Below are 25,601 nucleotides of genomic sequence, written 5' to 3'. Positions count from 1 at the left end.
GGGGGCCTTGAAGAGAGAGAGAGGGAAAGAGCGATAAGGAGCGAGAGAAAGAGAGAAAAAAAGAGAGAGCGAGAACGAGAGAGGGTGAAAGAGGGCAAGAGAGAGCTTTGCCAGTTAGATGGGGTTAAATTAGAGTCCCTGAAAGCTTGGCCTTCAAACAAGCCCTTCAAACAAACAACTGGATCATTGGCCTCTGCCCTGGCCTCCCAGCCTGTCCACCTCTGTGTTCCCTCTCCTATATTAACCTCTCTAATCTCTCCCCCTCACTCTCCTCCCCTCTACCTTTCTCCCGTCACCCCTCCTCCCAGACGTCTGAGGGCTTCAAAAAAGTCCTGATTTTCTCTTGAGACTTTTTTTCTCATGCCTCGCCCCCGCTATCAATCATTTAATAAGTCTTGCTTTCCAACTTGACTGAAAGATTTATAAGAGGGGGAGAGAGAGACATGCTAGAGGAAGCTGATACATGGGGAGATGAGTGTCATGGTGGCTGTATGGAGGGATGTGTAAACTGACAGACAGAGGGACAGAGATACTGAGAATCATGAGTAAGGTGTACATTCACAGGCATGTGCTTTTGCTCCAAAATAATTATTTGGCTATCCTCATAGGATAACCTTTTTGGTTCCAGGTAGAACTCTTTGGTGTTCTATGTAGAACCCTCTATGAAAAGGGTTTTACATGGAACTCAAAAAGGTTCTACCTGGAACCAAAAGGGTTCTACCCGGAATCGAAAAGGGTTCTTCAAAGAGTTCTCATATGGGGACAATTGAATAACCCTTCTAGGTTCTCGATAGCACCTTTTTTATAAGAGTGTATGTCTCCCATGGTTCATTCCCACAACTATTTCCTAACCATAGTATAATAGAATAATGTCCCTGACAGACTGTTTAGGTTGACTCCATTGGTCCTACTGGGCCCGGGCAAAATTACATCTTGAAGTTAATGCATGGGAGACGATCTCTATATGAATAGAGCACAGTAACCTAGCTACAGATTCTCTGGGCTCACACTATGGAGGTCTCTCACAGAAAGTAAGGGCACCATGTGGTATTTAAATGTATTAAAATGGAGGAACGCAGGGTACCAGAACCAGTCACAGACTACTAGATCTGGTGGAGAACAGAAGCAACCGGAGCCCTGGACCTGGAATGTGGTGCTGTGGTCTGTAAGGTGCTGTGGAGAGCCAGCATTGTGGGTACCATGTTGCAACTCAAGGTATCATGTTGCCCTGCTTCCTGGGCTGCCACCTCTCACCCACGGTCCTAGCTCCTTCCACCTCTGTCAAGCTGAGCTCCCAGACAGAGAGAGAGAGGGAGAGGAAGAGGAGAGGGAGGAGGAGACGTGAGAGAGTGAGAGACGGGGTGTAAGGGAGACAGGGAGACTGCAGCCCTGTCCAGTAGACTGAGCAGACAGACTCAGTATGTCTTGCCAGTAAAAGCGATTGAACGTGAGAGACATACACAAGCAGGGAGCAAGGCAGAACTTTACTGGAACATAAATATATCAGGGAAATGGAAAACGAAAGATTGAGGGGGTACAGGGGAGATGACAAATCTTCAAAATGACAGGAGGGAGAGAAAGAAAGAGAGGGGGAGGGGTACAGAGCACACAAGGGCAGAGAAAGGAAGACTCATCCCCAAATTTGTGAGATTGGCATTTTTTTTAATTAATACTCAACACGTAATTTTTGTTCATCATGTACAAAGAGAAATAAGTCATGTTTTAGCACTTATCGTTGAAGATATCAGTATTATCCTTATTAGAGGTACCATGATGATTTTTTTTGTGCAAATATCCAATGACTTTATTCATTTGTTATTGTGGTTAATTTAATAATTTCCATACAAAAAAAAATTTAAGGAATGAGTTTAAATGTTTTCTCAAATATTCATATTTACACAATCTGTACAATTCTTTATTTGTATATAATTTTCTGTTTGTATAATGGTGTAAAAATGGTGTAACATTTCAAAGAAAGGGCCACAAAAGGAGAAATAATGGCCCACAATAATATGTATACAGTTGATACTATTCATGTTACATTTCACCTACTCATGGTTAATTCAATCAGGATATTCAGCTTCGGTAAAGAAAGATCACAAACTTGCCCTAAAACGCAGGCTGTCTGTACACACTCTCAGCAATGAATATTTTTTATAAAATACATTTTGCAACAACCCCTTAACCAATGTTACCCACATTTACTATAACATGTGTCCTGTTATGAATCTTAATCATGAAGACAAAATAAAATCTAACCGTTGTACAGGTTATATGCGCCCACAACTGATCAACCATTCGAGCATACACACAAAAACACACACAGTGCACCACTTTCATTCAATCTACAAGAAATGAGAGCGCAACAAAAAAGGCATCAAGTTGCAATGTTAACCCTTAATAGGCCTGTAACCAATCACTGTGTTCACAATGTAATAATTGTAATACTATTACTATCAACGTTTATATTGTTATACAAATGAAATAGTTCAAAAACTGTAAGTCCTTTTCATCAATAGGCAAAATATTATAATAAAAACACAATGGAACCAGTGTTGTTTATTCAACTTTGAAATACAGGAATAAACCAGTGTTGTAGATGTAGTGATGTTTGTTATCATATTAGATCAATGTGTTCCAGCTGGAGTATCCACCCAATAGCATCGGCCTGTTCTACAGTCCACTACCATGGCAGAGCATTTCCTTGCTTTGGCTGATGTGACATTGCATTTAGCTTCATACCCCATTTAAACAAATGTGTATGTGTACTGACATGCTTGTGCAGAGTGGAACTGGGACCACAAGGCCTTGGGGGAAAAAAACCCTGCTGGCTGTTTCTCACTTGCTGTCCGTAGAGTAGCTGTGGTAAAGGGTACGACAGTATCAGTTTATTCCACCCTGTCCAACCAGTGAAAAAAACAGTTAAGACCAGAGTGCCATTTTCAAGAAGAGTTCCTGACCATCCTTATCACAATGTTTGCCCGTACATTTAAAGGGATTCTTCCATTCAAGACTAATCAACACACCAGTAGATTCCAACACAAACACTCCAAGGGATCATGCAGTTTATTGCGATGAGTAAAAATCAACATGAGTTGCATAAAAAATATGCAGACCCAAACAGAGTGCAGTGAAAACACATCTTTCAATTTCAATTTTCAGAAAAAACCCTCTAGACATGAATCCATTTGAATGACAAATGCCAAGCTAAAATGATTTCTCCCAAAAAGTTGGAAAATAAACAGATCGAAAGTTACTGAAAGCAATAATGCTCAGACAAAAACTAGCAGATAAATAAAAAATGGCTTAGACAACATATATATCTCCTCACACATGCATACCAAACAGTTTGACACACAGTGGAGATTTGATCAAGGATAAATACATCACAAAGGATATCATTTTTTTCTCTGACAAGAACCCAAATGAACATAATGATGTCAACTCATTGCCTTGAATTACTTGATTCACCCTTCATTTCTAACCATCTGCACATTATGTTTAGGTGACGTGGATGAGAAACATTTCATCCTTCTATAAAGGGTTGAAAAACTGCATTTCCATTTCCTTTTGACCCCATCTGCACCACCATCCTCTGTTATTATGAGAGCAACACTGGGAAAAGTCCAATGTGTTGTGCCCAGTGCTACTGACACGTATCACTGAAGATATCAGTATTATCCTTATTAAAGATACACAGAATGAGGAGGAAGAGTCAGGCCTGTGTAGTGTAGGCTCTATCAACACCAGTGCAGTCGGCATCAGATCCCAGTTGAATAAAGGGCAACATAACACAAATGATCTTGCAGTCAATTACTTAATTAATGAGGATTGCTTAAATGAAGGATCACAATATACAGTCTCTATATGCAAAAGCCATCTACTGGTATGTATACATGTGATACTGTATTACATAAACGTATAGATAATTGTGTGTGTCCCGTAAAAGCATGAAGAGTAGCCTATCTTAAAAGAGAATCTAACACAATTCAAGGGAAACTTAGCAAAGACTCTTAAACTAAACGTTCCCCCTTATCACCAGACGTCTACACTAAATTATCCTCAATTTCCAACACTTTACTGAAAATAAGAAAAAGCATATTCTAAAAATAATATTTATATTTATTGGTGAACTTTTGTAATTAAGTAAATATGAGATTTAAAGCAAATAAAAGGTTCAATCATGTCACTTATCATTATTAATCATATTTGTCTTAACTATATTTTCCATATTTTTGTTTTTGTATTTTTATGTTTTTATTACCATTTTGTTTATTTCTTAAATTGTTGTAAAACATATTGAAATTTACATCCTGACTGTCTGCCTACTGTACAAAGGGAAAATAGTTTCAAAATATATTTACAGGGAAAATAGAGAACATACTAATGCTGACGTTGATTGATAATAACTCTCATTTCTTCCACTTCTTTTCCGTTGCTTCTTCAAACCTTCTGATACTGGACAACCATCCAGAATATGTGTATATAAAAAGTCCATTTGTGAAGTAATTCACAGGGGGGTGTTGACTCGGTTTGATTTAAGGCTAACTTGATGGGTTTCATCTTAATAGTATGGAGAGAGAAGTCGGTACTGACTAAATGAATAGGTTATCAACAGGTCTAGGAAAACAGCTGTTGTCACTCAATCATTTCCCCTCCATCTTCCACCTCCATATTACAGAGGTGCAGTCTGATCGTATTGGAAGTAGGAATGACTCAGCGCAATCTACTCCCTCAGCACCTTCAATCTCCATTCAGCACTGAAACACAATTTCCTGCAGCCCTTGAACTAATGACACCTCATACTAATTGAAGACAAAACCTTTCAATAACTGAAAGGCTCATGTGCTGTACAATATCTTGTGTCATCAGTCAGTTTCATATGATAAGGCATGTATTTCAGAAAGTCTGTGGGGGGGGGGGTACCGTGCAATATACAGGAGGAATGTCCCATTTGGAGACATCCTCACGACTCACATTCAGTCGTTCATCAATACCATTACCATCTTCTGTGGGCAACAACATCTTTTAAGAGGATTTGAGTTCAATTTAGAATTACAGAGCATACGCCTATAATACACATTAAACACTCTGACTGCCGTGAAGTAAAACTGCATTCACAAATGCTTCTTCAACGTGTCTCATAAGCCTGTATGGACCTTCCTCACTTCAGAGAGTGAACGCAACGGGTTTTACGAGATAAGTGGTGTGTTAAAAAGTGAGCCTAGGAGGCGGCTGGCTGTTTTCTAGGAACCTGGATCCAGAAGGGTTGATCAAATGCTTGTTAGATGAGGCACAGCAGTCTGACAGTATGTGTGGTGTTCTTTAGTATGGACGTGTGACAGGTTTATGAAGCACTTCCGATGGTATTGTAATGTCTGTGTAATAACGTCCACATCAAGTTAAGTGTTAGTTATTCAAACATGTTGTTGTCTTGAAACACACCACAGTCTCTCATCTGTAAATATCGACTTGGTTTCAGAGCAGCACGTTTTTTCCTTCGAGACAAGTGGATATCGTACACATCTTAACACCTTGTTCCCTACGTATCGTGCTGTTACATCACGCCCTGCTGAGCTCTCTGGGGTGCACATCATCTGGAGTCCTTTCAGGCTCGTCCTTCAGTCAGTATCTTCAGCCATCTGCTTCAGGACAAGACACGTCTTTCACAGTTGTTGACCAACAAAAGTTCAGAAGCAGGGTGTGAAACCTCTTGAAACCTCAAACAAAGAAGAACCGTTCAGTACTGTGCAAATGATGCCTTCCAGATCTTTCCGCAACCAGCAAATGAATGAATGAGCATGGACTGTATATCATTAAAACAAAAACAAGAGACCTAATGACTTTTCACTCAGTCCTTCAGGCTTGTTAGTTGAATTAGATAACAAGCTTCCTGCCACCATCGGGCAGACAAAGAATTTAACAAATATTAAACAGTATTGAAATATCAAAGGAACATAAAACAAACTCAAAGTCATAAGCACTTCATAATATCACTTTTGTTAATCACATTGTTAATAACATTATTGTTGTTTTACCCTGTTATTTCAGTAAGAATATCTTATTTTCATTTATGATTGAATGATCATAGCAAACAAGAGTCAAAGACAGTTGTTTGGGTGTAAGGGAGCAGAACAACTCACTTAGAAAAAAAGGTGCTATCTAGAACCTTAAAGGATTCTCCGGTTGTCCTCATAAAATAACTCTTTGAAGAATCGCTTTTGGTTACAGGTACAAAACCCTTTAGGATCCAGGTAGAACCTGTTCTACAAGAGGGTTCTACATGGAACCATAAAGGATTCTACCTGGAAACAAAAAGGGTTCTCCTATGGGGACAGCCACATAACCCTTTTGGAACCCTTTTCTCTAAGCGTGTAGATGCAAAAAGAGGGAGAGTTAGTGCAGGGGGTAAACACGGCCATCGTCTTCCAAAAAACTCATTTTCGGACGCTATCATCAACATGAGTCATGACAACATCTCCTTTCTCTAATAACACTTGACCAGATGGACACTTCCCTACTCACTCAAATTCCCTTTTCATAATCACTCTGGAGGTGTGACTCTGAGCAATTTGGCTCAAACTTGCAATATCACATTGAGGTGTCACTTTTGTGTTCTTTTTGAGTGTATTGATGGCAAGGGCCAAATAAATAATAGAGTTAACATAACCCTACCCACGTGTCACCTCTTGTATTCATTGTTTTGTAACAAAATAACAGGGCATGAATGTCCCCATCTTCCCTTCTAACTCACCCTGCTCTCTTCTGTCAAATATTTTCACCATTCTGTCGTTAATCTTCTCTTCCCTGACTATTCTCCTTCCTTGTTAAAAGTGTTGCGGTTGCAATGTGGACAGTAGTGCCTCATCATCCCTGACTTCCCGGGACTAATGCCATCCCTCTCTCCCTCCATGCCTCCCCACCCAGTCTCCTCTCTCACACGTCTGACTCTATGCTGGAGAGTTTCTCGTACACGTGCCCGTTGCTGCCATTGAACGGGCGCTGTATTGGCCCCACACCCAGCGTGGAGCCGTGGAGGTTCCCTCCCAGACACAGGTCCATAGGGAACCTGGGGGCCACGGTGGACATGACCCCAGAAGTGGCAGTCGCTGGCAAGAAAGATGTCACACCCACGGAGCCCCGGAAGTCACTTCGGCTGTTTTTTGGGGGCATCTGCTGCTGCTGCTGCTGCTGTTGCTGCTGTTGCTTTTTCATGTAGTATTGTTTGGCACCATGCAAGAGACACTGGTCGTCACCAAAGGTTGGAATAAAGGGGTTTTGGTTGACCCTATCCGGGTAGAGAGATTTGGATAAGGAGTAGGTTCCTCCTCCACCGCCCTCCATCATGGCTCTTTCTCTGTCCCTCATGTCCCTCTCCCCCACTGAGCGGCGGTGAAGGCCCTCGCCACCTCGGAACAAGCCGAACGGCGACCCTGCTTCTTTGGCCATCTCACCACCGTAGAACAGAGGGTCTCTGTCTCGCTCCTTCTCCCTCTCTGAGCCTCCATGCCTCTCAAATATGTGGGCGAAGGGGCTAACACCCTCCATATAGCGCTCCTTCTCTTTTAAGCTAACACTTCTGGGAGGAGGCAACATCCCGCTCATTCCTGCACCCCCCATGCCCCCACCGCCCCCTCCTAGATCCCCCATGATCCCCCTGACTCCGACTGCCTCCTCTTTCTGAAGGTCTACGAAGGTGTCGCACGAGTGTTGCCGTCGGAGGGGCTTTCCAAAGCCGGCAGACTTCCTACGCTGGGCTTGAGATTGAGGCTGGGCGCCTCCACTTAACCCCACAGCCCCCATGCCTCCGCCTTTCCCACCCCCCATCTGTTCCAAGAGGTGGTTGTTGTCCTCACTGATGTCGTACAGGTTGCCTGTCTTTTTGCAGCCCTCGCAGCGCATGCAGGTGGCAGAGCTGGGACGGCTGTTCCCTCCACCCCCCGAGGATCCACAACTAACCCCTCCACCGTACCCGCCTCCCCTCTCCCCCGCCCCACTGCCATGCATCGACATCTGCTTGCCCCCTCCTCCGCTGGCACGGCAGTTTCGACACTCCCAGTCTCCTCCTGCCAACCCCGCCCCTGATGTGCCTCCCCCACTCTTAGACTCTGATTTCTTGGGTTTATTTTGTTTCAGGAAGTCGTCCACTGACACCAAACTTGTACAGTTCCCCCCGCCGCCTCCACCCCCCCCTCCAGGACCGTCTGTCAGATCCACATGTTCCCATTGGGGGACACCATCTTTGGGGCGGAACTGGTCCAAATAGAAATCCCTCACACTCTCTTTGTCACGGAACAGGTAGGATGTGCTCCCTGCATTGCCGCTTCCTCCTCTTTTGCGTTCGGAGGCCAGTAGGGGCGGGGAGGAGGAGCGGTGGCCGTGGTAGTGGTGGTAGCCTGTGTGGTAGGGCTTTCTCCGGTAGCCCAGCTCAATCTCATCCAGCTCTCGTCTCGACTTGGCAGAGGCGGGCCTCTTTTTCAGGCTGTCGCGATACTGCTTACGCTTTTTAGCGTTGCCCTCCAGGTTCCCGTAGGTGACCGTGTGAGTGGAGATGTCTGAAACATCTGAACGGATGTTTCCGTCATCCTCTCTGCCCCCTCCCCCACAGTACCTGTCGTGCCCGGGGATGTAACCTGAGCTAGAGGCCCCTCCCTTGAAGGAGAACTTTCCGTACAGGTCTGACAGTCCCGATTTGAAGCCCGGCCCGGAGGGTGGGTTCTGACTGGCAATCAGGTCAAACTTACTCATGTTCCTGTGGGTCAGGGCAGAGCGTGGCTGGGTGGTGAAGATGGGTGCCACTCCTCCCCCTAAACTGTCACAGTCAAACATGCCCCCTTCCAGAGAGCTGTTGCTGCCCAGGCTGTGGGGTCTGTTAAGTGGCGGGCCGCTGAGCCCCAGGGCAGAGCCTCCGTGGTGGTGCAGGTAGTGGTCCTGGTACAGGTTGCTGTCCTTCAGGTGGAGGTTCCCGAATGTCCTCTCCACCTCGTTGATGTAGTCGCTGAACATGTTATCCTCCGGCATGTACGGGGGCTTGCAGTCCGAGTGACCTGCCAGGCTGCGGCGGTGCTCGGAGATGTCGTAGACGGATGACTCACGACGGATGAAGTCCAGGGCACTGTGAGGTGAGCCGTTAACCCCGGACAGGGAGGCCATGTTCTTAGCGGTTCGGAGCAGACGCAGGATGTTGGATTGGGTGTTGTTCATGGTGACCGATGGAGAGTCGAGAGCTGAGCTGCTCTTCTCCTCGATCTGAACCCCGTGGATGCAGCTGTAGATGCCCTGTGAGTGAAGAGGGTCATTAAGCAGCATTAGAGAGGGTAAGGGAGAGTCAGAGGCAGAATAAAGGAGAACTAAAAATAGGGCTTCTAAGAGTAGACTGAGGAGAATGAGAGGGAAACAGAGACTGATAAATAACACAGGCATGTACATAGCCTATGCAACAGTTGAACAATAGACCGTGGAACATAATAATATCTACACTACTGGTCAAAAGTTTAAGGACACCTACTCATTCAAGGGTTTTTCTTAATATTTATATTTTCTACATTGTAGAATAATAGTGAAGACGTGAAAACTATGAAATAGCACATATGGAATCATGTAGTAACCAAAAATGTGTTAAACAAATCAAATTATATTTTATATTTGAGGTTCTTCAAATAGCCACCTTTTGCCTTGATGACAGCTTGGCACACTCTTGCCATTCTCTCAACCAGCTTCACCTGGAATGCTTTTCCAACAGTCTTAAAGGAGTTCCCACATATGCTGAGCATTTGTTGGCTGCTTTTTCTTCACTCTGCGGTCCAACTCATCCCAAACCATCTCAATTTGCTTGAGGTCTGGTGATTGTGGAGGCCAGGTCATCTGATGCAGCACTCCATCATTCTCCTTCTTGGTAAAATAGCCCTTACACATCCTGGAGTGGTGTTGGATCATTGTCCTGTTTAAAAACAAATGATAGTCCCACTAAGCACAAACCAGATGGGATGTCGTATCGCTGCAGAATGCTGTGGTAGCCAAGCTGGTTAAGAGTGCCTTGAATTCTAAATAAATCACAGACAGTGTCACCAGCAAAGCACCCCCACACCATAACACCTCCTCCTCCATGCTTTACTGTGGGAACCACACATGCGAAGATCATCCGTTCCCCCACACTGCGTCTCACAGAGACATGGCGGTTGAAACCAAAAATCTCAAATTTGCACTCCAGACCAAAGGACAGATTTCCACCGGTCTAATGTCCATTGCTCGTGTTTCTTGGCCCAAGCAAGTCTCTTCTTCTTATTGATGTCCTTTAGTAGTGGTTTCTTTGCAGCAATTAAACCATGAAGGCCTGATTCACACAGTCTCCTCTGAACAGTTGATGTTGAGATGTGTCTGTTACGTGAACTCTGTGAAGCATTTATTTGGGCTGCAATCTCTGAGCCTGGTAAACTCTAATGAACATATCCTATGCAGCAGAGGTAACTCTGGGTCTTCCATTCCTGTGGCGGTCCTCATGAGAGCCAGTTTCATCATAGTGCTTTTAAAGTTCTTGAAATGTTCCATATTGACTGACCTTCATGTCTTAAAGTAATGATGGACTGTCATTTCTCTTTGCTTATTTGAGCTGTTCTTGCCATAATATGGACTTGGTCTTTTACCAAATAGGGCTATCTTCTGTATGCCACCCCTACCTTGTCAAAACACAACTGATTGGCTCAAACACATTAAGAAGGAAAGAATTTCCACAAATTAACTTTTAGGAAGGCACACCTGATAATTGAAATGCCTTCCAGGTGACTACCTCATGAAGCTGGGTGAGAGAATACCAAGCGTGTGCAAAGCTGTCATCAAGGCAAAGGGTGGCTATTTGAAGAATCTCAAATATAAAATATATTTTAATTTGTTTAACACTTTTTTGTGTTAACTCACTACATGATTCCATGTGTGTTATTTCATAGTTTTGAGGTCTTCACTATTATTCTACAATGTAGAAAATATTAAAAATAATGAGCAGGTGTTCTAAAACTTTGGACCGGTAGTGTAAACAGAGATAAGTCAAGTGTCCACTTCTAGTCTGGATTTGACTCCTTGTTTATTGTTTCTCCATTAAGTGGTAAAATACAGATTCACATGGACTGAATGTAATACATCTAACGTATTTCTACTGTATGTGGGTATATGAGACAGGAGAGCGAGAGAAAGTAGGAGAGAGGAGAGGATGGGGAGATGATTGATAATGACAGAGATGCAGTAAAGCCCTGTGGGTCTCAGTGGTCAATACCTTCAATCAATGTGATTAGAATTCAGCTGAACAATACCCCGTGGCAGTTAATAAATACCCCCGGCATCGACTGTAGACCTCCATAACATAAACCTCCAGAGAGAGGATGAGGCCATGAAACACTGACATAATGATGACAGAAAGACAAACCGTGCTATTTGCATCCTGTGATGTATAATACGATATTGAAATACAAATGAATGGAGAGTGGGGTGAACGAGGTGTGACAGATGGATGAGTGGGATCAAATCAATCTCAACCAATGATTTTTAAAACATTTTGTCTGGGAAATGACAGCAGAGGTAATAGGACCCTTTGGCCGCCATTAAAGGTCAAAGGTGTACTGGCCAATGGCAATGATTCCTTAACAGGGTAATTTTCATGTCATCTGTCCTCTCTCTCAGCCTTGATGCCATGACAACCATGATGCCAACCTTGTTCCTTGTCAACTCTTTCATCAGCGAAACAGCGCCCCTCTGTCTCTGTATGTGTAGGTCATCTACAGTATCTGATGCTGTCTGGTCATAAAGAGTATGACATTGTTGCCGCCCTTAGCATTGAATGCAATGGAAGCCAGCGAGCATTTTTCCTTCCTTGATAAAAAAAACAACATATAAAATAATAGCCAATCAGTGTTGAGGTAAACTGAGTGAGCTCAAATGTGAATGGTCCTGGGGCACCAAAACAAAGTGTCAAGGGAAGCCAGTTTGGATTTGGCTTCACACCAATCACATCACATCGAGAGCAATATGTCATTGACAGAAACAACTTGAATTGTTGCATCTCGTTGTGTTGTTGTCTTCCGGTGTCTAGCAAGCTAAAATTGTCCCTTTTCTAAACTAGCCATGGATGGAGATAGGGATTTGGACTTGTGGTTTTACTTAATCTCCGTACTAGTCAATGAATATACAGTGATTCTGATCCAACCATAAATTCATACATTGTTGTGCCCCTGAACTGAGAGGATGGAAGTTCAATATGTAGCAAGACGTAGTAGGCTAATGTTAACTAGCTAACGTTAGCTAACGAAGTTGGGCTAGCGAGCAAGCATTTTAGCCAGATAGTGTAGGACAACATAAACTAAAAGTGTGTACTGTATGTCATAGACTGTTTCGTCAACATGAAAGAGAGGAGGATGGCATTGGCGTTTCTCTACACACACAAATCTAAATTGTGGACAGCCACATCATATTTAGCTTATGTTGATTGGACTAAATAGTTTTTGGTATCTTTTAGTTGTTACTGTATTAGACTAAGTAGAGGTGATTTGATGGTGTTGAAATGGTGCTGGAATAGTGGAGGCAGCTCCTGTTTTCTTTGTGACTTGCGGGAACTCTACGTGGTTCTAAATCAATAGTCGTTTAGTAGTCTGAAAATGTTGAAAACATTAACTTGCTTGACCATGCTGCAGGTCATGTAGCTTTTTGTTACATTCAATATGTTTTGTGGACTTTACCAGACAGATGTTGCTCTCTGGTTTTGTGATGAAACAAAGGTGTGATTGAATTTATTCTGCCAATGTGTCTTCTTATTGTCTCGGTTTTAGGCCTATATATCACAGTGGCAAGGCATGTGAACTAACAAGTTATAGAGCAAACGCAATTATCACAACACATAGGTTGTAATATGGCTTTTTTTCTGGCTTGGCTTCCCCAGTGATTTTACCCACGCACCGCTACTGACTCTCCCATATTCTCTGTGACATGCTGTCCCTGTGTTTACTCAACCCTCAACCCTTGGCAATGTTAGACGACATCATGTGTGCTCCGTTTGAGCTGTTAGCAGAGATGAATCAACAAAACAACAGAATGCCTTCGCATCATCAATGGTGCTTCATACTCAACTGAGATACTCCACATGCCCACATAAAGTAAACATTCCCAGACTGTCTCTGGGAGTATTTGGGCAAGGACGTGTGAATGGTAATAGCTCTGGCCCGAGCCTTAGAAATGTAAAGTCATGGAGGCACCTACAATCTATACATTATTACAAGAGTGTACATGTGGTTTCAAAATCAACGATTCACTAGCAGCCCTGTCCTTGAGTAGCCTATATGTGGCTTTATTGCAAATAATACTACCATGTGATCATTTAAAGATGCAGCAATTAGGTTTAATATATTTACAGTACTTATCTAAACTCTTAGCTAACGTCATTAGATGGTTTCCTAAATCAGTGTGATGAATTAGTTAGTGAATTAGTTACAGTGTTGCAGGTGTAAGAGGACTACCTCGGCTAACGAAGCCCTGCTTACTGTTTTTCACCAGCGCAGAGGAAACTGTAACCAAGGGCTTGGACACTAGACTCCAGTCAGCTGTGACAGATTTCTCATTCGTACAGTGCTGAGCTTAAATGTTAATTGCGGTAATAATAATAACGTTTATTGGAGTATGCCGTGAAATTAAGAAACAGTTTCAATCCAGTGGCACAGGGAAAGGGGCGTCAACGGAAAATATCAAACTAAATGAAAATGAACCAATGTGAAGCCTTACCCCAGGATTGAGAAAAGAGAATAAACCATCCTTTCCCTCACATTGGTAACAATGATTCGTTTTTTATTTATTATGACCCAAATTACGGCGTGCCGTGTAAGGGCACGGGACAAAGACCAAACAAACGCGTACACAAAACACGGTGTTGAAACCCAAACAAAAGAGCGAGGAGCACCTGTAATAAATACACAAGCACACAATGATTATCACACGGGACGAGACTTGTAATCATCTACTCAATGCACAAGGGCACGAAAGCCCAAAACACACAGCACAGGTACTCACACGCACCAACGGACATTGGAACAATAATGGACAGCCCAATGGAAACCAAAGGGTACATATATACAAATACTAATCAGTGGGAATAGGGGCCAGGTGTGAGTGATGAAAGTTCCGGAGGGATCAGTGACAATTGTTGTTTAATTGTCCCTTGAAAATATGGTATGTGGCGATGAATTCTAATAAATAAACATATTGAGGGTTGTTTCCTCTGAATATTCTGGAGGTGGTATATAGAACCTAAAAGGGATCTTCGGCTGTCCCCATAGGAGAACCCTTTGAAGAACCCTTTTTGGTTCCAGGTAGAACCTTTTTGAGTTCCAAAGACCCCAAAAGAGTTCTACCTGGAGCCAAAAAGGGTTCTGACTGGAACTAAAACGGGTTATCCTATAGGGACAGCCGGAGAGGCCTTCTGGAACATTTTTTTCTAAGATTGAACTGTATTCAAGGGTCACATCCAGATATTTACCGTCACAACAACTAGGAAATAATATCATGAATACATGTCATAATGGAACCTCACACAAATACAAACATTCATTTTCCTCATTCTCATCCTCATACAAATGCTAATGGTTTAATCATCAACGCTTACTGACCAATCTGTCTTTGGAATGACAAGCCAACTGTCATGGATACACACCCAAACAACACACTGACAAACACATACTAAAATTGACACTATAACACTAGACACAAAATAATCAACTGTTTTTCCTCTGCCCTGGTTTTCAAATGAAACGAGCAATGGATTGTGTGGCACTGTCGTACATGAGCCACGTGGTTAACCCCGAGCGTTTCACCTTGGTGAGTTACACTGGAGCCATGTCAAAACAGTTGGACTGCAAATCAAATACCTCGGGGTGACTTTGCTCCCAGGAGAACCAGTAATCTACCCTCATTTCTCTGGCTGAGTGAACAATTGATTTTGGCTCAACATTTTGTAAATATTTACCCCGGATGTGAAACGGGCATTAGCATCAAAACAAAAGAAGAAAGCTGTCTGTGTTCAAACTAAACTCAGAGTTTGGCATTGGTTGGCCACTGGGGACATAAACTACATACTGATTTCTACTATCAGGGCCGATAAGCCTTCTACTTGACCAGGTTTCCTTATGGACTACCTTTTCCAAGAATAAAGCACTCTCATTTACTGGGTATTAGAGACAGTAAAGTTGAGGATGTGAGGTTGATGATGAAGGTCATAACTCTAAAAAGATGCCAAAGGGCGCAGATGCAGATCACAGGACCACAGGAAGAAAACCTAAGGGAAGAACAGCCATGTATGAGTGTGTGCAGACAGTTACTAGGGTGTCTGAGGTGGACTGGCTCACCCTGCTGATGGAGAAGACGAAGCCTGGCTTGCCCGTGCAGTAGCCCATGAAGCAGAAGCGCAGTTGCCAGTAGAAGGCATGCTCGGCGATGAAGGTGATGAGCGACAGAGCCATGGCCGCCCCCAGCATGTAGAAGACGCCGGCCATGTTGTCCACGTCCAGCTGGCTGCTCATCACCTCGTTCTTCTCATGGTGGCAGATCCCCGTCAGCCACATGGCCTCCAGCTCCTCCATGTCACCTGGAGAGAGGGACAGGATGGAGGGAGGAGTCAAGGAAGAGTGGGGACGGGAATAGGAGGGAGAGCGGGAACAGGCGGATGGAGGGAGGAGTGGGGACAGGGTATGGAGAAGGAGGGAGGAGTGGAGGGAGAGAAAGGAGGGAGTAGGAGAAGGGTGGACATGATGTAGCAAGAGGATAAATATTGGAACGGGAGATTTATGCAAAGTGAGCAGAGAAAAGGTATAGGGATGAGGGTTAGGGAAAGACAATTGAAAATATAGGTCTGAAAATGATACCTAAAACTGTAGAGGACAAATACTTAAAGGCTAATGCATGCAAGCCTTTGGTGGCAATTTAATGAATACAATTTTAGAATACATCCCAGTTTTCATATTCATGACAGGACACTTCAGATTCAGCAAATAGACCCATGTGTGCGCGTGAGTATATGGAAATATCAGTGTGCGTGCATGATATGTGTGTCTACGTGTCCAGCCATGTCCCAGAGTCTCTATCTGTCTCTTTGTGGGTCACCTTGTGTAACATCAGCAGCAGTTAGTTCTGGCGGACCGTGCATGAACACGCACGCACGCACGCGCACACACACACACACACACACACACACACACACACACACACACACACACACACACACACACACACACACACACACACACACACACACACACACACACACACACACACACACACACACACACACACACACACACACACACACACACACACACACACACACACACACACACACACACAGAGATGATCAAACACAGGGCCCACTGCCTGCTGCGCCTGCGTGGCTCCTGGACGACAAGGGCGACTGGTGTGAGAGATGGGGCTCGGTGGCGTCTGCGAGACCAGAGCTCCCTGGGGCCCTAGGCATCCTCCTATGCTCTAAGTGACTGTCTGCGAGCCTCATCATCAAACCAGCCAGGCCCCCGTCTGCACGCGTCATAGGCCCCTGGTCTCTCAGCACGTGAGGATCGCTTTCTCCATCTAGGTCACACTGAGAGGAGTGCATGTTGGGGCGTGTCAATGTGACATTGAGGGCCACTTGCTAAGTTTTGGCTGGCTGTACACAGGGGACAGCACAAGATGATGACCCATATTCACACATTCACACACGATAAATTCTACAAGAAACTGTATACTATACAGATACACAATAACGTGTTGTCACCGATCCCTAAATACAGAAAACACACTCCTTATACAAAGCTTACAAACACACCTGTACATTCAGTAGGCAGACACAGAGACCGACACACACAGTCTTCGTAGGGCTGACCCACATTCACACACACCCCTTGTCCACAGAGTGTAGAATACACCAGCAGCTTTACTGGCACCTCTAACTAGGACACTATAGTGGGGCCTGGAGGGGCCTTGGTCCAGGATCCTCAAGACAGGCTGGAACACACCCAGATAAAGTGGCTCCAGCACAGACAAGCTGCAGAGAGAAAAACGACTTCTATATGGCTTTGAATGCAGCTCTGACTGGTGCTCAAACAAGGTGGGACACAGCCTTACTATACAACATATAACATACATACACAATACCTGTAGGATTGTGTGTTCTATATTTTAGCCAGTTGGCAAGTATGCCAAAAGTACACAGTCAGCTACAATTCCATGGGGGAAAATTACGACAGCACACTCAAATAATTTCCCAATCTTTTTGTTTTATTGCATTTCTCTTCAGATGAAGGCAAGTAATCTGACCGGAAAAACCTGGCTGTTTTCCATCAAAGAACCCCGTTAAAACCCTCAGTAAAATGGTACGACTCCCTAGCTGAAATACATGACGTCAAACTGTATGTAATTCTAACTGAGGGCTAATCTCACCGTCTCCAAAGAGCTGAAGGATGGCCAGGTCGACGTGTCTCTTCCAGCCAGACTCTTTCTGGATGGCGATGCCGTAGCCCGTGGAGGCAAACACCTTCCCACTGCCGATGGTCACCAGCTTACAGCCCTCGTCCCTCCCGGCCATGTAGTTCAGCACTGCTGCGTCGTAGATGAAGGCGTCCAGTTTACTAACGAGAGAATTTACAGTAATCACTTCTGGCCTAGCTTTACACTGTAACTACTCATCCCAATTAACCTGCTAAGTAGCCCTAATGTTGTGATAAGGATAATAGACTTCTGCCTGCTTTGCCAAGGGCTACAGTTGTCACATACTGTATAATGGTATACACTGTTGTGCTGGGAAATGAATAAAACCAGAGCTTTAAATGAGGAACAAGGAGAATAATTCAACTAAGATATTAAAAAATACATAAAAGAAAATAGAATACATGTTCACCTATTCCCCCAGTCTAAGGCTGGCCCATTCCCCCAGTCTAAGGCCCCATTCCCCCAACCTAAGGCCCCATTCCCTCATTCCCCCAATCTAAGGCTGGCCCATTCCCCCAGTCTAAGGCCCCATTCCCCCAACCTAAGGCCCCATTCCCTCATTCCCCCAATCTAAGGCTGGCCCATTCCCCCAGTCTAAGGCCCCATTCCCCCAACCTAAGGCCCCATTCCCTCATTCCCCCAATCTAAGGCTGGCCCATTCCCCCAGTCTAAGGCCCCATTCCCCCAACCTAAGGCTCCATTCCCTCATTCCCCCAATCTAAGGCTGGCCCATTCCCTCAGTCTAAGGCCCCATTCCCCTTATTCCCCCATTCTAAGGCCCCATTCCCTCATTCCCCCAGTCTAAGGCCCCATTCCCCCAGTCTAAGGCCCCATTCCCTCATTCCCCCAGTCTAAGGCCTCATTCCGTCATTCCCCCAGTCTAAGGCCTCATTCCCTCATTCCCCCAGTCTAAGGCCCCATTCCCCCAGTCTAAGGCCCCGTTCCCCTTATTCCCCCAGTCTAAGGCCCCATTCCCTCAGTCTAAGGCCCCGTTCCCCTTATTCCCCCAGTCTAAGGCCCCATTCCCTCATTCCCCCAGTCTAAGGCCCCATTCCCCCAGTCTAAGGCCCCATTCCCTCATTCCCCCAGTCTAAGGCCTCATTCCCTCATTCCCCCAGTCTAAGGCCCCATTCCCCCAGTCTAAGGCCCCATTCCCCTTATTCCCCCAGTCTAAGGCCCCATTCCCTCATTCCCCCAGTCTAAGGCCCCATTCCCCCAGTCTAAGGCCCCATTCCCCTTATTCCCCCAGTCTAAGGCCCCATTCCCTCATTCCCCCAGTCTAAGGCCCCATTCCCTCATTCCCCCAGTCTAAGGCCCCATTCCCTCATTCCCTCAGTCTAAGGCCCCATTTCACTTATTCCCCAAGTATAAGGCCCCATTCTCTCATTCCCCCAGTCTGAGGCCCCATTCCCACTCCTCACCCAGTCTAATGCCCCATTCCCCCTGCTCACCCAGTCTTCAGACCATAGAGGGCCTCATCCACATTCTTCTGGTGGAACTTGATCATGTAGCCATGCATCTCCTTGTAGTTGTTCTTGATGTTCCTTTCCGTGCTGCCGTTAGGGACCGTCCCAAACCGGAACGGAGGGGAGAAGTCATTGGGTCTCTGAAACTGAGGGGAGGAGATAGGGAGAGAGAGAGAGACACAGACGGGGCAAGAGAGAGAGAGAAGAGGTGTAGAAATAATGATGGCGTGAGGAAAGTGGTGGCAGGCAGAGGACAGAGTGAGAGATAGAAATCAAGGGAATCAAGGAAAGATGGACAGTGAGATGGAATGGAGGTGAGATAAGGAGAGGAGAGAGCTAGTAAGAAAGAGCGAGTAAAGGACAAATTAAGTTTAATGACAGGCCTTACCTTCTTGTCGCTGAGTCCAGACACCTGGTCCACATACTCCTCCTGGATCATGAAGGCTGCCAGGTTGGCAGTGTAGGAGGCCAGGAAGATGACAGCGAAGAAGGCCCACACCGACACCATGATCTTACTGGTCCAACCCTTGGGGTTCTGCACTGGGACAGAGTTGTTGAAGACCAGACCCCACAGCAGCCAGATGGCCTTGCCGATGGTGAAGGAGGGCCCTCCAGGCTCTGATGGAGAGACAGGTAGTGATCACAATGAGCAGTGGTCTCAGGGAGGTGTCTCAGTGTTGTAGTTATGTTGTGGTTAGCTGTAGGATCATGAAGCACAATGTGGCTAGGGAAGCTGGAGGAACACGAATGATTGGACCACGGTGCTGTGTCATTCTGATAAACACCTGTGTTGTAGTGCAGATGAGGCTTTAGTCCATTACTAAGTTTGCCTATTGTTGTTGAATATATGTGTGCTGTCACTACCACACAAGATTGAATCCATCATGATAATACTTTTTGGCACATCAGTTGTATTTACTGTTCTGTAAGTAGCCACCATAAGTATCACTAGTTGGAATCCAACATTTGATCCAATTCGCACAAACACTGAATTCCCAAGACTACTGTATGATCAGCTAACAATAGCACTCCTACAATGCTTTAGGAAAGAGGGTCTTATTCTCCAGAACATGAAGGATGAGAGAGATTAAAAAAAGATATGGTCTCTAAATATAGTCCCGGCATGAATAGGATGGAGAGACGTTGATTATTTATTTTAAGCTGGGAGATTTAATAAAAACGGGCCCATCCCTGTCAGGCCTGACATGTGATTCCTGAGAATATGGAAATGCATGTAAAACACAGGGCCCACATTAAACTAGATGAAGATCCAGGGGAGGCGTGTTGAAATCAATGAGAAGAGACTTCACCTGCACTCGGCTCTGAGAGGTGAAGGAGGACAGGAGGAGGGGCTGGGGAGGAGGGTGATCAGGGTTTACTGGCTGCCATGTGGGAGTTGGGGAAGGTCACTGTGCAAAGCAGTGTGTGTGTGTGTATGTGTGTGTGTGTGTGTGTGTGTGTGTGTGTGTGTGTGAGAGAGAGAGAGAGAGAAAGAGAGAGAGAGAGAGAGAGAGAGAGAGAGACAAAGGGAGAGAGAGTGAATGAGCAAGTGACAGAATGAGGAAGAGAAAGAGAAAAATGTGTATGTGTGTGTGTGTATGCGCGTGTGTGCGATTGTGAGAGAGATGTTCGTGTCGGTGTGGAGCCAGACCCTCTCACCTCTACCGTCGGCCAGACAGCGGTTGTAGCCCACAGGGCTGAGGTACTCAAACACAAACACAGCAATCGCCGAAACCAGCAGCAGCATCACGAACATCATCACCCACACATCAGCACTGAAGGGCTCTGAGAGAGAGGCAGAGAGAGAGAGAAAGGCCAACGGAGGAAGGGCGAGTAAGATAAAAATATGCAAATGAAGAGTACACAGAGAAACAAAAAGTGAGTGAGATGGAGGCGAGGGAGAGGAAGTCAGAGAGAGTGGGAGTAAGAAAGAAAATATCGGAGGGGAATGAGACAGACAGAAAGAGAGAGATTTAAGCACATTATAATTCAGTCTCAGTGCACACTGGATGGAACATTTGGGTGATACTGTAAAGTTGGCAGCGTTGGCAGAGTTTGTTTGTGGGTCACACTCACCGAGGAAGGCAGAGGGCGAGACGGTGCCGTTGCTACGGGATACCATGACGCTGATGCCTGTCTCGATGAAGGGAACCGAGAAGTCAATGACCTCTGACCTCTCCTTGTTGATGGTGAGGGAGCCCACAGCCATGTGGGCCTTCTTCGTCTCCACCTGAGAGAGAGAGAGGTGGAGAGAGAGACGGTAGGGAGAGAGAAAGAGAAAGGTCAATGAGAGACAGTGTCTACACATCAAGAACAGTCCAAGTGGAGACTTGTGATCAACAGTGCGGGAGGGGAAGGAGAGAGAAACAGAACGAGGGAGAGAGAGAGACAGAACGAGGGAGAGAGAGAGACAGAACGAGGGAGGGATGGAGAAAGACAGAACAAGGGAGGGAGAGAGAGAACGAGGGAGGGAGGGAGAAAGACAACAAGGGAGGGAGAGAGAGAACGAGGGAGGGAGGGAGAGAGAGAACGAGGGAGGGGAGGGAGAGAGAGAACGAGGGAGGGAGGGAGAGAGAGAGAGAACGAGGGGGGAGGGAGACAGAACGAGGGAGGGAGAATTGGGTTAGCAGAGTGGGTCATGGCAGCTTGAAATAGCCACCCCATTGCCTCCTCCTCTCTCTCCTGCCTGCTTTCCATCCCTCCCTTCGTGCCCCTTCATCTCTCCAGGTATATTTAGCCCTAAATACCTGGGCCCTACAGCACCGGGGTAAAGTGGGACAGAACTGACTGAGTTAATAAGGTGTGAATGTGAATGACAGAGGGAGGGAAAGAGGAGGGGGGGGTGAGACTTTTTCATTTACCTGTGGTCTGTAGATTTGCGTGCCAAGGATTTGTTTGTGTTAGTGTGTGTGTGTCCCCCAGGGGGAGCAAGTCTGTCCAGCAGTGTACCCACTTCCTCTCTCTTTCCGTATTCTCCCTCCCACAGCTTGTACTCTCTCCGTTATGAAAGTGACCTGTGTGGGTGGTACTGAGAACGAGCGAGCGAGCGAGAACTCTTGCGTGTGTGTTCTGTGTTCACGTCTGTCGATGTTTGAAGCCAAACTCACGTAATCAAGAGTATTGCCTCAAATATTTTGGATTACGAGGATTAGTAGCTGCCTTCCCTCCATCAATGCCGACACCAGTGAGCAAAATGAAGTCAGCACAAAATGGAGAGGACCAACTTTAACCCTGCAGTGACTTCTTTCTCTCTTTTATGCACAGCTCTGGTGCATTGTGTAAGTCAAGAGGCATCTATGTGATCCATGCGGTCGTCGTGTGCAGATCTGTCCTGTCCAGTCCTGTCTATGACAGTGGATATGTAGTCCTGTCTATGACAGTGGATATGTAGTCCTGTCTATGACAGTGGATATGTAGTCCTGTCTATGACAGTGGATATGTAGTCCTATCTATGACAGTGGATATGCAGTCCTGTCTATGACAGTGGATATGTAGTCCTGTCTATGACAGTGGATATGTAGTCCTGTTTATGACAGTGGATATGTAGTCCTGTCTATGACAGTGGATATGTAGTCCTGACTATGACAGTGGATATGTAGTCCTATCTATGACAGTGGATATGCAGTCCTGTCTATGACAGTGGATATGTAGTCCTGTCTATGACAGTGGTTATGTAGTCCTGTTTATGACAGTGGATATGAGGTCCTGTCTATGACAGTGGATATGTAGTCCTGTTTATGACAGCGGATATGTAGTCCTGTCTATGACAGTGGATATGTAGTCCTGACTATGACAGTGGATATGTAGTCCTGTCTATGACAGTGGATATGTAGCCCTGTCTATGACAGTGGATATGTAGTCCTGTCTATGACAGTGGATATGTAGTCCTGTCTATGACAGTGGATATGTAGTCCTGTCTATGACAGTGGATATGTAGTCCTGTCTATGACAGTGGATATGTAGTCCTGTCTATGACAGTGGATATGTAGTCCTGACTATGACAGTGGATATGTAGTCCTGTCTATGACAGTGGATATGTGGTCCTGTCTATGACAGTGGATATGAGGTCCTGTCTATGACAGTGGATATGTAGTCCTGTTTATGACAGTGGATATGTAGTCCTGTCTATGACAGTGGATATGCAGTCCTGTCTATGACAGTGGATATGTAGTCCTGTCTATGACAGTGGTTATGTAGTCCTGTCTATGACAGTGGTTATGTAGTCCTGTCTATGACAGTGGATATGTAGTCCTGTCTATGACAGTGGATATGTAGTCCTGTCTATGACAGTGGATATGTAGTCCTGTCTATGACAGTGGATATGTAGTCCTGTCTATGACAGTGGATATGTAGTCCTGTCTATGACAGTGGATATGAGGTCCTGTTTATGACAGTGGATATGTAGTCCTGTCTATGACAGTGGATATGTAGTCCTGTCTATGACAGTGGATATGTAGTCCTGTCTATGACAGTGGATATGTAGTCCTGTCTATGACAATGGATATGTAGTCCTGTTTATGACAGTGGATATGTAGTCCTGTCTATGACAGTGGATATGTAGTCCTGTCTATGACAGTGGATATGAGGTCCTGTTTATGACAGTGGATATGTAGTCCTGTCTATGACAGTGGATATGTAGTCCTGTCTATGACAGTGTATATGTAGTCCTGTCTATGACAGTGGATATGTAGTCCTGTCTATGACAATGGATATGTAGTCCTGTCTATGACAGTGGATATGTAGTCCTGTCTATGACAGTGGAAGGTTATTCCAACCAGAACATCCTCTGCTACAGTAAACTCCCACTACGTATTTTTACCCACAGCCTTTGGGCTGTTACCAAGATGAGGGGCAACATTAGAACTTTCCTGAAGTTAGAACAAAGTGGTAAACTAAAAACTCTGCTGCTCTCTGCCTCAGTGCAGCTGCTGCTACCGCTGTATATTAGAACTGACAACAACCTTACCTTGGGACCAATGTCGTTTACGCATCATCCTTATAACACAAACTGGACTTCCATGGTAGACTGCTCTTTACCCTTGAGTGAGGTACTTAACCTGACTGACATTAGCTAATGCCCAGATGAACAAACTGGTGACATGGAAGTGGAAGAGGAACGTCTGTCTATAAGTCACTCAGAATGAGTTTTCCTTCCAGGTAGCTCCAAGTTGATAACAGAGGGCATGGTTCCGGTTGGGATAGCCACTGACACAGATACAGACAGACACAGACACTGGCAGACAAACAGAGACAGACAAACATAAGATACAGTAGACAGATTGATACCTGCAGACTGCCAAACAGACAGACTGACACAGGTAGCTAACCCCCATGACACCATCATACACAGACAGACTAGCTGCAGCTCCAGAGGCCCACCTCTCCCACCATGCCGTTCCAGGTGCCGTTGATCTTCTTGCCGTGTTTTCCGTTGGTCACCAGGTAGAGGTCGTAGGTGAACTTGACGTGCTTGGCGATCTTCTTCAGGATGTCGATGCAGAAACCCTTACAGCAGCGCTTGATATAGATCCCAGAGTCGACGGTTTTATTTCTAAGAGCGAGAGAAAGAAAGGGAGAGGGAAAGAGAGAGGGAAAGAGAGAGGGAAAGAGAGAGGGAAAGAGAGAGAGAGCGAGAGGGAAAGAGAGAGGGAAAGAGAAAGGGAAAGAGAGAGGGAAAGAGAGAGGGAAAGAGAAAGGGAAAGAGAAAGGGAAAGAGAAAGGGAAAGAGAGAGGGAAAGAGAGAGGGAAAGAGAGAGGGAAAGAGAAAGGGAAAGAGAGAGGGAAAGAGAGAGGGAAAGAGAAAGGGAAAGAGAAAGGGAAAGAGAAAGGGAAAGAGAGAGGGAAAGAGAAAGGGAAAGAGAGAGGGAAAGAGAGAGGGAAAGAGAGAGGGAAAGAGAAAGGGAAAGAGAAAGGGAAAGAGAGAGGGAAAGAGAGAGGGAAAGAGAGAGGGAAAGAGAGAGGGAAAGAGAAAGGGAAAGAGAAAGGGAAAGAGAGAGAGAAAGAGAGGGAAAGAGAGATGGAAAGAGAAAGGGAAAGAGAGAGGGAAAGAGAGAGGGAAAGAGAGAGAGAAAGGGAGAGGGAAAGAGAGAGGGAAAGAGAGAGTGAAAGAGAGAGGGAAAGAGAAAGGGAAAGAGAAAGGGAAAGAGAGAGGGAAAGAGAGAGGGAAAGAGAGAGGGAAAGAGAAAGGGAAAGAGAGAGGGAAAGAGAGAGGGAAAGAGAGAGGGAAAGAGAAAGGGAAAGAGAGAGAGAAAGAGAAAGGGAAAGAGAAAGGGAAAGAGAGAGGGAAAGAGAGAGGGAAAGAGAGAGTGAAAGAGAGAGGGAAAGAGAGAGGGAAAGAGAAAGGGAAAGAGAGAGAGAAAGGGAGAGGGAAAGAGAGATGGAAAGAGAAAGGGAAAGAGAGAGGGAAAGAGAAAGGGAAAGAGAGAGAGAAAGGGAGAGGGAAAGAGAGAGGGAAAGAGAGAGTGAAAGAGAGAGGGAAAGAGAGAGGGAAAGAGAAAGGGAAAGAGAGAGAGAAAGGGAGAGGGAAAGAGAGAGGGAAAGAGAGAGGGAAAGAGAGAGAGAAAGGGAGAGTGAAAGAGAGAGGGAAAGAGAGAGTGAAAGAGAGAGGGAAAGAGAGAGGGAAAGAGAGAG

At 45.4% G+C, this 25,601-nt stretch overlaps 1 protein-coding gene across 1 annotated transcript in view; it reads right to left on the bottom strand.

Annotated features, from left to right (window-relative positions):
* Positions 1 to 2,543: 2,543 nt before the first annotated feature.
* The window catches only part of LOC110485181 (glutamate receptor ionotropic, NMDA 2B), a 120,600-nt gene continuing 97,542 nt past the window's right edge, over positions 2,544 to 25,601 (bottom strand). The window contains exons 9-16 of the mRNA XM_090196594.1: positions 24,351 to 24,522; positions 21,048 to 21,201; positions 20,631 to 20,756; positions 19,360 to 19,589; positions 18,957 to 19,117; positions 17,458 to 17,645; positions 15,375 to 15,613; positions 2,544 to 9,279 (exon numbers count right to left, since the gene is read on the bottom strand). Of these exons, the coding sequence (XP_090052720.1) occupies positions 6,937 to 9,279; positions 15,375 to 15,613; positions 17,458 to 17,645; positions 18,957 to 19,117; positions 19,360 to 19,589; positions 20,631 to 20,756; positions 21,048 to 21,201; positions 24,351 to 24,522 (3,613 nt within the window). The 3' untranslated portion in view covers positions 2,544 to 6,936. The remainder of the gene's footprint in view (positions 9,280 to 15,374; positions 15,614 to 17,457; positions 17,646 to 18,956; positions 19,118 to 19,359; positions 19,590 to 20,630; positions 20,757 to 21,047; positions 21,202 to 24,350; positions 24,523 to 25,601) is intronic.

This window comes from Oncorhynchus mykiss, chromosome 13 (genome assembly GCF_057628025.1).
Source record: "Oncorhynchus mykiss isolate SJ-2025 chromosome 13, ASM5762802v1, whole genome shotgun sequence".
NCBI lineage: Eukaryota > Metazoa > Chordata > Actinopteri > Salmoniformes > Salmonidae > Oncorhynchus > Oncorhynchus mykiss.
This window is presented reverse-complemented; position numbering and strand designations above follow the sequence as displayed.